The sequence below is a fragment of the Passer domesticus genome, chromosome 25 (genome assembly GCF_036417665.1).
Source record: "Passer domesticus isolate bPasDom1 chromosome 25, bPasDom1.hap1, whole genome shotgun sequence".
In the NCBI taxonomy this organism is placed as follows: domain Eukaryota; kingdom Metazoa; phylum Chordata; class Aves; order Passeriformes; family Passeridae; genus Passer; species Passer domesticus.
The window spans coordinates 3,915,903-3,928,805 of NC_087498.1; the positions used below are offsets into that span (position 1 = coordinate 3,915,903).

Below are 12,903 nucleotides of genomic sequence, written 5' to 3' on the forward strand. Positions count from 1 at the left end.
CAGGATCCTCCATTCCATCCTTCCCACTTCCTCCATTCCATCCCACCCCATCTCTTCCAGGATCCTCCATTACATCTTTCCCACTTCCTTCAGAATCCTCCATTCCTTCCATCCCATCTCCCCCAGGATCGCCCATCTCCCTCCTTCCCCATCTCCCCCAGGATCCTCCATTCCATCCCACCCCATTTCCTCCACCATTTTCCTTCTTCCCACCCCATCCTATTCCCCATCCCCATTCCCATCCCATCCCATCCCATCCCATCCCATTGATCCCATCCCATCCCATCCCATCAATCCCATCCCATCCCATCCCATCCCACCCCATCCCATCCCATCCCATCCCATTGATCCCATCCCATCCCATCCCATCAATCCCATCCCATCCCATCCCACCCCATCTCATCCCATCCCATTGATCCCATCCCATCCCACCCCATCCCATCCCATCCCATCCCATCCCATCCCATCCCATCCCATCCCATCCCATCCCACCCCATCTCATCCCATTCCCATCCCATCCCATTCCCATCCCATCCCATCCCATCCCATCCCATCCCATCCCATCCCATCCCATCCCATCCCATCCCATCCCCCTCTCTCCATTCCCCAAACCCACCCCAGCCCTGCCCGTGACCCCAATCCCAGCCCCCCAGAGATGTCCCCATCCCCCGCAGCTTTTCCAGGCTGGGAAGATCCTCAGGGAAGGGCTGGGAGCTCTTTAGCCGGAGCTCCTCTCCGGAAGGATTTTCCCAGGAATGTTTTTCCCCCAGCTCTGTAAATCCTCTCTCTGGCAGGGATTTGGTTCCAAGCAGCAGCTCCGGGTTTGCCCTGACGTCAATCCCCGAATTCCCCCGGTGCCATCCAGAGCCTCCCCCCAGCCCTTCCCAAAAGTTGTTTTTACCCCGGAGCTTTTCGGAACAAGGATCCTCACGAGCCTCGTGTTCACCAGCAGCAAAATCCTGGATTACAAAAGTGTGGAAAATGCCAGGGAAGAGAAGAAATCCACCTCCTTTTTTCTGTGCTGCTCCAAAAAAATCCCTCAGGAAATCGAAGCTGCTCGGCTAAACTTCCCAATGATTTTGTTTGGAGCGGGAAGAGCTAAAAAATTTGGATTTTATTTTAAGGAAAGCACCCACACAGCCTGGCAGGAGAGAGGAAGGAATTTATCCATGGGGAAGGCGATTTTTCCTCTCTGCGAAATGTTTTCCTTCCAATCTCCCTGAAAAACAAGCAGGAAAATAACAGGAAAATTCCCTGCTATTTCCAGAGGAGCTGCTCCTGATGGGATCTGTAACTGGATAAAACCCCGGGATTCTGGAGCAAGGTTCCCCACCTGGATCCAGTGAGGGATTCCTGCCTTTCCCTGGAGCCTCCTGTGCTTGAAATTCCACTTAAGGGATGTTTTGGGGCCGCATGGGAAGAGTTCAGGACCTTCCCTGTGGATCTGAAGGGCTGGGAATGAACCCAGAGCTGCCTGATGTCCCTGTTCGCTTCCCTCCCATGTCCCTGTCCCTCTGACTCCCCCCAAAACCACTTTTCCAGGTTTTTTAAGCTTTCTCCATCACAGCAGAGGGAACTGGGAAATTCCTTGGGGGAGTTTTCCCAGCATTGGGAACGTGTCCCATGCTGGGGACACCCCAGAGCCCTGGGGCTGGGACAGCCACCCCAGTGGCCACCCCAGAGCAGCAGCCCTTGGCTCTCTGATGGATTTGGGGAAGGTGCTTTTCCCCGTTTTCCCTCCATTTCCCATCCCAGGGGGTTTTGGGGCCACCCCGGTGGCAGGGAAGGGCCGTGCCCCTCTGCCCTTCCCTGTAGGAATGTGCTCCCTAATGACAGAGTGGCAAAGCCGGCCTTTGTCCCCCAAAAAAGGAAAGAAACCCAGAAGTTTCTCTCAATGATGAGGTTAAAAGCCACCTCAAAGGACCTCAGAGACTTCACCAAAAACTCGGGGTCATCCAATTGGATAGAAGCCAAAAAGTCCCGCCTGGGCCATCAGGTAGAAAAGAAGAGAACAAAAGAACTGAAGTGCTTTTGTGAGGTGTCCACACCAGGGGCAGACCTCTGTACCTGGCTCGAGTTTTTCTGTTTGTTATTTTGCCTTTTATTAAACCTTTTTTGTTCCTAACACTGCAACAGAAGCCATCCTGCTCATTATTTGCCCCCAAAAGTTAATAGCTGAGCCATCCTCGGGTGTGTTAGGTTCCCTTTTGAGGGTTTGTAAGACCTGGCCTGAGAAAAAGAAACCAAACACTTCCCAGCCCATCCCACCCTGGATCCCCCACGGGAGAGGGGTCCTGCTGTGCCTGCCGGGACAAAGCCGTGCCCAAACCCCCCAAATCCTCAGGGATCCTACAAATGTGGATCAGAAGGGGCTGGAAATTCAGATCCCCACCAACGGGAACCCCTTTTCCTTTGAAATCCTGCTGAGGGAGCCTGGCAGAGCCCGCGGGATGCCCGGGCAGGGATTTATGGCCGCGGGCTCCCTGCCAGGCTCTCTCACGTCCCGCAGCTCCTGACCCCGCTCCCTGCCCGCAACCTGCGCCGGGCACGAGGCTGCCCCGAGTGACGCAGGGACACGGGTCCTGCGTGGGAACGGACGTCAGGGATGGGGCAGAGCCCCGTGGGGCTGAGCCCTGCGGCCTGCCGGGGTCAGCAGGGCCCTGGCAGCCAAAATCCCGCAGGGAGTGGGGCGGTAAAACTCCGGTTTGGGGGGAGAGTTGTTTGGAGTTTGTGGAGTGGAGTGGGGTGACAGCAGCGCCCTGAGCAAATCCTATAAACGGGAGGGGGATTGTGGGGTCGGGGGGATGTGTTCTCGGGGTTCATCCATTAACAAATCCCATAAACGGGAGGGGGATTGTGGGGTCGGGGGGATGTGTTCTCGGGGTTCATCCATTAACAAATCCCATAAATGGGAGGGGGATTGTGGATTTGGGGGGATGTGTTCTCGGGGTTCATCCATTAACAAATCCCATAAATGGGAGGGGGATTGTGGGGTCGGGGGGATGTGTTCTCGGGGTTCATCCATTAACAAATCCCATAAATGGGAGGGGGATTGTGGATTTGGGGGGATGTGTTCTCGGGGTTCATCCAAGAGCAAATCCTATAAATGGAAGGGGGATTATGGGGTTGGGGGATGTGTCCTTGGGGTTCATCCATGGGCAAATCCCATAAACAGGAGGGGGATTGTGGGGCTGGGGGAATGTGTTCTCGGGGTTCATCCATGAACAAATCCCATAAACAGAAGGGGGATTGTGAGGTTGGGGTGGGGGGATGAGTCCTCGGGGTTCATCCATGAGCAAATCCCATAAACAGAAGGGGGATTGTGGGGCTGGGGTGGAGGATGTGTCCTCAGGGTTCATCCAAGAACAAATCCCATAAACAGGAGGGTGATCCTTGGACTGGGGTGGGGGGATGTGTCCTCAGGGTTCATCCAAGAACATTTTTATTGCCTTTGGAGTCATTTCCCACCGAGATTCCCGAGGTCAGGAGACCCTGGGAGCCGCGGGGCTGATGCAGCACCCCCCACCCTGGGCTGGCACTGCCAGGGGGGCACAGCAGCCTGAGGGGGGCAGGGGTGCAGCTGGAAGCTCCTGAGGGTTTTGAGCTCCATCTCCATCCCAAACACCAGGACCTGACCCCGGATGGAGCAGCCGGGATGAGTTTGGCCATTCCCTGCTCCGAGCTCCAGGCCTGGTTTAACAGAGCTGGGGCTGGGGGGGTCCCCAGAGCACCCCCAAAAGGGCAGAGGGGGCTGGGGGTCCTCACTCGGTGTCCCCATGGCCAGCAGGGCTGAGTGCCCTTCGCCATTCCCCTTCCCTTGGGGAAAATCCCATCTGCAGCTGCGGTTTGGGGACATCCTGGCTGGGATGTCACCCAGACCTGTGCCACCACCCGGCAGCTCTCCCAGCTGGCACCAGCAGGGATTTGCTGTGGGGATTCAGTGGAGGAATTCGGGAGCAATTAACCCCAAGGAATGTGGGATCCATCTCCCAAATACCCACGGCTCCCCTTGGCACGTTCCTATGGGGCACAGGGGGCATCCTGGCCCTGCCACCCCCGTGGGGACTGCCCGGTGTTCTCCATGCCATTCCCACCCTGCTGGGCATCATCCAGTCTGATGGGCACTATCCATGGCATTCCCACCCTGCCCAGTGCCATCCATACCATTCCCAGTCTGCCCAGTTCTATCCATGCCATTCCCAGTGCCATCCATGCCATTCCCAGCCTTGCCCGAGGCTCTCCATGGCATTCCCACCCTGCCCAGTTTGATCCATGCCATTCCCAGTCCTGCCCAGTTCTATCCATGCCATTCCCAGCTCTCCCAGTGCCCTCCATGCCATTCACAGCCTGCTCAGTCTGATCCATGGCATTCCCAGTGCTCTCCATGTCATTCCCAGCTCTCCCAGTACCCCCCATGCCTTTCCCAGTCTGCCCAGTTCTATCCATGCCATTCCCGGTGCCCCCCATGCCATTCCCAGCTCTCCCAGTGCCCCCCATGCCATGCCCAGCCCTGCCCCTGCCAGGGGAGGAGGATCCCGTCGGGATGGAGGATCCCGGGCTATAAAAGCTTCCTGCCCTCCGGGAGGGGCCGGCACGGAGCCGCGGGCCGGGAGGGGACAGCGGGGACACGATGGCGGTGGCACCCAGCGGGAGGCTGCGGCGCTGCCTGCTGCTCCTGGCTGTCACCTGCGGCGCCACTTTTGTCCCCTCGCCAGCGCAGGCTTTGCAGAGGTAGCCGGAGCTCGCGTGGCTGTCCCCCCTTTGACTCCCGGGGTCTGCTGAGGAGGGCGAGGGGCTTCGCTGCTTCACCCCCTTCCTCCTCCTCCTCCTCCTCTCTGCTCTTCCTCGAGCACCGCCTGCTCTCACCAGCGCGGGGGTCTTTCCTAACTTAAACCATTTGGGAGCGCCCCGAATCCCAAATAACCGAGTTTGGGGCCGGCCTCGGGGCCTGCGGCTGCCCCCAACCCACCTGGGGGTCCCCAGCCCACATGGGGGTCCCCACCCTGCTCCGGGAGCGGGACCCGCCGGGGCAGAGCGTGGAGCTGCTGCCATCTAGAGCCGCCGGGCTGGAGCTCCCGAGGCCGGGAATGCCGCTGGAAGCTGCCGGGGGGCTGAGGGGGATCCCCCGGTGCCCCCCAGCTCTGCCGTGCCCCCCAGGATCGCCCTGCGGAGGATGCCCTCCATCCGCCAGACGCTGCAGGAGATGGGCGTGAAGGTGCGGGACGTGTTCCCCGAGCTGCGCCGCGCCACCCGCGCGGGAGGGGACGGTCCCCGCAACGGGACAGCCCCCACGCTGCTCACCAACTACCTGGATGTGAGTGCGGCCCTGCCCGGGACGGGGGTTTGTCACCGCCGTGTCCCCCGGCAGCCCCGGCGGGGCTCGGTGTGAGCTCGGGGGTGCCCCCCGTCCCTCCCCCCCAGACCCAATATTTCGGCGAGATCAGCATCGGGACCCCCGCGCAGACCTTCAAGGTGGTCTTTGACACGGGCTCGGCCAACCTGTGGGTGCCGTCCTACAAGTGCTCCCCCCTCTACAGCGCCTGTGGTGAGTTGGGGGGGCACGGCACCCCCCAAAACCTCAGCGACCCCCAGGGCTGCTGGGGGGGGGGGGTCTCGTTTCTGGTGATTTTTTCGTGGGGGGTCTCTCTGTTGGTGTCCAGACCTCTGGCATTGAGGCGGGGTGGGTCCATTACCCACTCCCCAGGGGGTTTTGGGGGGACAGAGGTGCCCTGTGCCCCTCTGGGATGTCCCCTCTCGCTGTCCCCAGTGTCCCACAGCCGCTACGACTCCTCCAAGTCGCGCACGTACATCGCCAACGGCACCGGCTTCGCCATCCGCTACGGCACCGGCAGCGTCAAGGGCGTGCTCAGCCAGGACATCGTCATGGTGAGCCCTGGGCCCCCAGAGCCCCAAATCCACACCTGGGACACACAGAGCCCCCAAATCCACACCCTGGGACACACAGAGCCCCCAAATCCACACCCTGGAACTCACAGAGCCCCCAAATCCACACCCTGGGACACACAGAGCCCCCAAATCCACATCCTGGGATCCACAGAGCCCCCAAATCCACACCCTGGGACTCACAGAGCCCCCAAATCCACACCTGGAACCGACAGAGCCCCCAAATCCACACCCTGCGACACACAGAGCCCCCAAATCCACACCTGGAACCCCCAGAGCCCCCAGATCCACACCCTGGAACACACAGAGCCCCCAAATCCACACCTGGGATCCACAGAGCCCCCAGATCCACACCCTGGAACAGACAGAGCCCCCAAAATTCACACATGGAACCCACAGAGCCCCCAAATCCACACCCTGGGACACACAGAGCCCCCAAATCCACACACCTAAAATCCATAGAATCCCCCAAACCCCCAAATTCCACACACCTAAAACCCACAGAACCCCCAAACCCACAGAAGCCCCAAATTCCACACACTGGAACCCACAGAACCCCTAAATCCACACACCTAAAACCCACCAAATTCCCAAAATTCACACACTGGAACCTACAGAATCCCAAATCCCATACACTGGAACCCACAGAACCCCAACCCCACACCCCCAGTTCCTCTGCCTCAGCCAGGAGCCGTGTGTGGGGTATTTTTTGGGGTGTTCCATCCCTCCCAGCCCCCCGTGCCCCCCGCAGGTGTCGGACATCCCGATCATCCAGGTGTTCGCCGAGGCCACGGCGCTGCCCGCCTTCCCCTTCATCTTCGCCCGCTTCGACGGCGTGCTGGGCATGGGCTACCCCAGCCAGGCCGTGGACGGCATCACGCCCGTCTTCGACCGCATCCTGGCGCAGCACATCCTCCAGGAGGACGCCTTCTCCGTCTACTACAGCCGGTGGGCAGCGGGGACACCCCCAAAACCGGCCTGGGCTGGGGGACACCCCCAAAACGGGGCTGGGTTTGGGGACACGGGCATGGTGGGGATGGGGATGGGATGGGATGGGATGGGATGGGATGGGATCCATGGGATGGGATCCATGGAATGGGGTCCATGGGATGGGAATGGGGATGGGATGGGATGGGGATGGGATGGGATGGGATGGGATGGGATGGGATGGAATGGGATGGGATGGGATGGGATGGGATGGGATGGGATGGGATGGGATGGGATGGGATGGGATGGGATGGGATGGGATGGAATGGGATGGGATGGGATGGGATGGGATGGGATGGGATGGGATGGGATGGGATGGGATGGGATGGGATGGGATGGGGATGGGATGGGATCCATGGGATGGGATCCATGGAATGGGGTCCATGGGATGGGATGGGATGGGATGGGATGGGATGGGATGGGATGGGATGGGATGGGATGGGATGGGATGGGATGGGATGGGATGGGATGGGATGGGGTGGAGGATCCTGGAGGAGATGGGAGGGAAGGAGATGGAGGATCTTGGTGATGATGGGAGGGATGGAATGGGGGATCCTAGAGGAGATGGACTGGGAGGGTGGGAAGGAGATGGAGGATTCTGGAGGAGATGGGGTGGGATGGAAGAGGTGGAGGATTCTGGAGGAGATGGGGAAGGAGGGAAATGGGGGATCCTGGAGGAGATGGAGTGGAAGGAATGGAGAATGCTGGAGGAGATGGGAGGGAAGGAACAGAGGATACTGGAGGAGATGGGGTGGGATGGAATGGAGGATTCTGAAGGAGATGGGATGGGAGGGTGGGAAGGAATGGAGAATTCTGGAAGAAATGGGGATGGAGGGAAAAGGGGGATCCTGGAGGAGATGGGATGGAAGGAATGGAGGATCCTGGAGGAGCTGGACTGGGAGGGTGGGAAGGAGATGGAGGATCCTGCAGGAGATGGGAGGGATGGAAGGGAGGATCCCCAGGGGGAGATGGGAGGGATGGAATGGAAGATGCCCCGGGTTTCTGGGTGTCACCTACATCCCCTGGGCTCCCTGGGGACACCGGTGCCTCACGGAGCATCCCTCTCCTTGCAGCGCTTCCAGGTAAGAAGACCCAAAGCCACCCGCTGCCAGCCCCCCGTGTCCCCAGTGTCCCCTGGTCCCTCTGCCAGCCCCAGGATGTCCTGCCCGGGTTCTGTCCCCCCTCAGGGGCCACCACAGCCACCTGCAGCATGTGGCACCTCGCTGTCCCCGCTGCTGACAGGGCCAGCAGGGCCTCGTGGCTGTGGGAATTTTGGGAAAAAGGGGAATCGATCCCTGCCTGGCTGGGATTTTGGGGAAAAGGGGAATCGATTCCTGCCTGGCTGGGATTTTTGGGAAAAGAGGAATTGCTCTCTCTGGGCTGGGATTTTTGGGGAAAGGGGAATCGATTCCTGCCTGGGTGGGATTTTTGGGGAAAGAGGAATTGCTTCTTGCTGGGATGAGATTTTTGGGAAAAGGGAATCTCTCTGGGCTGGGATTTTGGGGGAAAAGGGAATCGATTCCTCAGGGCTGGGGTTTTTGGAAAAAGGGGAATTGCTCCCATAGGGCTGGTATTTTGGGGCAAAGGGGAATCGATTCCTGCCTGGGTGGGATTTTTGGGAAAAGGGGAATCACTCTCTCTGGGTTGGGATTTTTGGGAGAAGGGGAATCACTTCCTCAGGGCCAGGATTTTTGGGAGAAGGGGAATCCCTCCCGCTGTGTTTGGCACAGGAATGCTCCCCTGAAGGCCGGCGGGGAAATCATCCTGGGCGGCAGCGACCCAGCCCATTACAGCGGCGACTTCCACTACGTGAACGTCAGCAGGAGCGGCTTCTGGCAGATCCGCATGAAGGGGTGAGCGGGGCCAGCCCGCCCGGCCCGGGAACCCCAAATCCCGGCGTGATTATGTGGGAAAAGCCTTTGGGATCACCCAGTCCAGTATTAGCCCAGCACTGGCAGGGCCGGGGCTGCACCCCGTGAGGGTGGGATTTCCGGGATTTCAGGGGTTTCGGGGATTTCAGGGATGTTTTCCCCGTGTGGAGAGGAGAGGGGTGGGCTCCTCCAGCTCCTGCAGGCTCAGCAAGGAGCCGGGAGCAGCTGGGAATGCAGAGGGGGTGGCACCGTGGGCTGGGATTCCACTCGGGAGCTGCAGTTGGAAGAGTTTAACCCCCGTCAGTCCTGCGAGAGGAGCTGAAACAATCCCGCTTTGTTTAACAAAAAAAAAAAAAAAACCAAAAAAACCCAGCCCTGCAAATGATGGAGCTCAGATCCCACACTGGAAAAGCTGGGAGCAGCACGGGCCTGGCTGGGGAGGGATGTGACATTCCTGGTGTCACCAGGGGACACTCGGGATGGGTGTGACATTTCCAGGAGCACCCTGGATGTCACCAGGTGACAGCTGGGATGGACATGTCACTCCTGGGAGCACCCTTGGTGTCACCACAGGAGATTTGGGATGGGTGTGACACTCCCAAAGTGACACCAGGGGATATTTGGGATGGACATTTCCCTCCCAGGAGTACCCTTGGTGTCACCAGGGGACATTTGGGATGGATGTGACACTCCCAGGAATGCCCTCGGTGTCACCAAGGGATACTCAGGACAGATGTGACACTCCTGGGAGGACCCTTGGTGTCACCACGGGAGATTTGGGATGGACATCTCCTTCCCACGAGCGCCCTGGTTGTCACCAGGGGACATTTGGGATGGATGTGACGCTCCTGGGAGGACCCTTGGTGTCACCAGGGGACACTTGGGATGGACATTTCCTTCCCAGGAGCACCCTTGGTGTCACCAGGGACATTTGGGATGGATGTGACACTCCTAGGAGCACCCTTGGTGTCACCACAGGAGATTTGGGTTGGATGTGTCACTCCCAGGGTGACACCAGGGGACATTTGGGATGCATGTGACATTCCCAGGAGCACCCTGGGTGTCACCAGGGGACATTTAGGTGGGTTGTGACACTCTTGGGAGCACCCTGGGTGTCACCAGGGGACACTTGGGATGGACGTGTCACTCCTGGCAGCACCCTGGGTGTCACCAGGGGACACTCAGGGCCACCCCTCCCGCTCCAGGGTGTCCGTGGGGGCCGAGACCCTGTTCTGCAGGGAAGGCTGCTCGGTGGCCGTGGACACGGGCGCCTCCTACATCACGGGCCCCGCCGGCCCCGTGTCCGTGCTCATGAAAGCCATTGGGGCCACCGAGGCGGCCGAAGGCGAGGTGAGTGACAGCCAGCCCCCCGGCGTGTCCCCCGGGCCGCCCGGGCCGGTCCCAGCGCTGTCCCCTCCCCTGCAGTACGTGGTGGACTGCGAGCAGGTGCCCCAGCTGCCCAACATCTCCTTCCACCTGGGAGGGAAGGTGTACGGCCTCAGCGGCCCGGCCTACGTGCTGCGGGTGAGTGTCCAAAACCTGCCAGAATCCGCCCCAAAATGACGCTCCTTGTTTGTCCTGAGCCCTTCTGCTGGGTGGAGGTGCCCACCCGAGCCAGGGCGAGCTGTCCCTGAGTCCTTGGGTGGTTTGGGGGGGATTTGGGGTCAGCAGGGATGGGTTTTGATGGGATTTGGATATTAGGAAAGGTTTTTCACCCTGGGACAGCAGGAAGTGCTCACCAGGAGTTCACGGTGGGCAAATCCACATTCCCTGTGCTCAGCACGAGAGGAGCTGCAGATCACCACTGTTAGTGTCTGTCCACACCCTGAGGAGCTGTTATTCACCCAGGACAGAGCCCAGCCCAAATCAAACCTAAATCTGGGAACTGGGGACAGCAGGGACCCAGCAGCAGGAGGCTGAGGCTGCTGCTGCTCCCGGCTCCAGCTCTCTGCCATTCCCACGGGAAGGAATTCCCGTGCCAGGGGCCACCCCCTCCGTGTGAGCCCTGCTGTGGCTCGGCCCTGCCCCGGGGCTGCTGCCCGGCCTTGGCACGGGACAGTCCCACCCTGGTCAGACCCTCAGGGCTCCTCGGGCTGCTCCTGCTCGGGGCTCTGCCCCACGGCGGGATCCTCTCCCAGCGCCCAGCGCCTCTGCGGGCTCTGCCGGACCCAAAGGGCCGCAGCGAGCTCAGCCCCGGGCACAGGGTGCGGATTTTGGGGCTGGCTGTGCCGGGGATCCTGGTTCAGGATATTCCATGACCCCCGGGGAAGGAACGCCGTGGCCAAGCGGGGGGTGTGGAGCTGGGGACACCAGAACCCTCCTGCTGTCCCCTCCATCACCCCGCGGGTCTCCTTGTGGCAGCAATCGCAGTACGGCGAGGACGTGTGCGTGGTGGCTTTCTCCGGGCTGGACATCCCCCCTCCGGCCGGTCCCCTCTGGATCCTGGGCGCCACCTTCATCGGTCACTACTACACCAAGTTCGACCGGCGCCACAACCGCATCGGCTTCGCCACGGCCCGCTGAGCCCCGGGGGCCGGGGGGGCTGCGGGGAACCGGCCCGGGGGCTGCAGCAGCCCCGGCAAGCAGCGAGAGAGCAGCAGCGAGAGAGCAGCAGCGAGAGAGCAGCAGAGAGAGAGCAGCAGCTGCCCCGCAGCTCTGCCGCCCCCTCCTCCCCAAAGGCCCCCGCACCCCGCGCTGCTCCCGGGAGCCGAGCCCGGAGCGATCCCAGCGGGATCCCGCGGCCGGAGCGGCCCCTCCGGGCTCTTTCTGGGCCATGTGCGATGGAGGGCAGGAGCAGCGCACCGGGATTTGCTGCGGGGGCGGCTGAGGGGCGCTCTGGGACTGTTCCTGTTGTTCCTAAATCGGGGGCAATAATCGGTGTTTGAGGATGGTTGGAGCCGGTGTCAGCCCTGCTTTTCTCTTTGAGTTTGATATTAAACAATTTAAAGCACCAGGAGGATGAGTGGAGGGTTGGTCTTGCAGACTGAGAGGGTCAGACACCTTTATTGAGGGAACTGGGCCACAAATGTCCCTGGGCCAGGAGCCACCTCCTCATTTGTGCCACTTCCACCCCCTAAGGGTGCAACGCCCTCGCCAGCCCCGGCGGGCAAATCAAGGGCTCTGCAAAGCTCTTCCTGCAGCTGGGATGGTGCCAGGAGCTCTGCGTGTCCCCCTGGGGACAGGGCCACCCTGGGTGTCCCCTTGGGGACAGGGACACGGCTGTGCCTCAGCTCTGCCGTGGCACCCGGGGAGGGGACAGTGCCAGCGGGTCTGTGTCACACAGGACGGTGGCTCCTGTCCCAGGGTCTGTTTCCAGGAAAAAGCAGAGGTTTTCCTCTGCCCTGGCTGTGGGGATGCCCCTGGAGGTGCCCCCTGTGCCAGCTGGCCTGGAGGGAGGGGCAGGGCAGTGCTCCCAGCTGGGGGGACATTCCCAGTTCCAGCCGTGGATCCCCAGCCAGGGGAACGCGGGCTGGACTCCAGTCTGACCAGTTCAGGGGAGTGGGGAAGCTGCTCCTGGGGCAGGGCCTGGAGCGAGTCAGGATCTCACCACGGAGGAGCAGCCGCTGGCAGGAGCAACTCACCCTCAGAGCTGCAGAGCTGAGCAATTCCCAGCGCTCAGGAACACCAGAACTGACAATTCCAGCACGGAGGAACCCCAGAGCTGACAATTCCGGCACTGACAAATTCCCAGAACTGACAATTCCAGCACTGGTGAACCCCAGAGGTGACAATTCCAGCGCTGACAAATTCCCAGAGCTGCCAAATCCCCCCTCAGCTGCAGGGATATTTGGGAAGGGGAGCCAGTGGCTGCTGTGCGACCCTTCCAGCACCGCCCCCGAAGCTCCCAGCCCTTCATCCACCCCTCCCGCCCGGATCCTCATCCCTGCCCTGCTCCCAGCCCTTCATCCACCCCTCCCGCCCGGATCCCCATCCCGGCCCTGCCCCGGCAGCCCCAGAGCAGAGGATGTGCCTGGGGCGGATGTTTGTCCCTCCCGGGAGCCTCTCTGCAGCCTCTCCGTGCGGGGATGCTGCAGGGGCTCCGGGGATGGGACAATTCCGGCTCCTCTGGGTGGGATGTCCAATTTGTGGGGTTTTTTTTTCTGTCGCCTCCAGCGCCGGGGTGGTGGCAGCGGCTCTGCGG

The 12,903-nt window shown here is 60.9% G+C and overlaps 1 protein-coding gene across 1 annotated transcript; it reads left to right on the forward strand.

Moving 5' to 3' along the window:
• The first annotated feature begins 5,071 nt into the window (after window positions 1–5,071).
• Window positions 5,072–12,428, forward strand: REN (renin). Its single transcript, XM_064398979.1, has 8 exons — window positions 5,072–5,314; window positions 5,422–5,545; window positions 5,768–5,886; window positions 6,656–6,852; window positions 8,622–8,744; window positions 9,968–10,112; window positions 10,188–10,286; window positions 11,124–12,428. The coding sequence occupies exons 1-8, from the start codon at window positions 5,174–5,176 to the stop codon at window positions 11,283–11,285; spliced, it is 1,110 nt and encodes a 369-aa protein (XP_064255049.1). The 5' UTR covers window positions 5,072–5,173; the 3' UTR covers window positions 11,286–12,428.
• The last annotated feature ends 475 nt before the right edge of the window (window positions 12,429–12,903 follow it).

Bases quoted from the DNA above. Each gene is read 5' to 3' on its own strand.
- REN (XM_064398979.1), top strand. From the start codon at position 5,174: ATGCCCTCCATCCGCCAGACGCTGCAGGAGATGGGCGTGAAGGTGCGG. The intron at 5,315-5,421 runs GTGAGTGCGGCC...CCTCCCCCCCAG, and splicing joins TGCTCACCAACTACCTGGAT to ACCCAATATTTCGGCGAGAT. The intron at 8,745-9,967 runs GTGAGCGGGGCC...CTCCCGCTCCAG, and splicing joins TGGCAGATCCGCATGAAGGG to GGTGTCCGTGGGGGCCGAGA.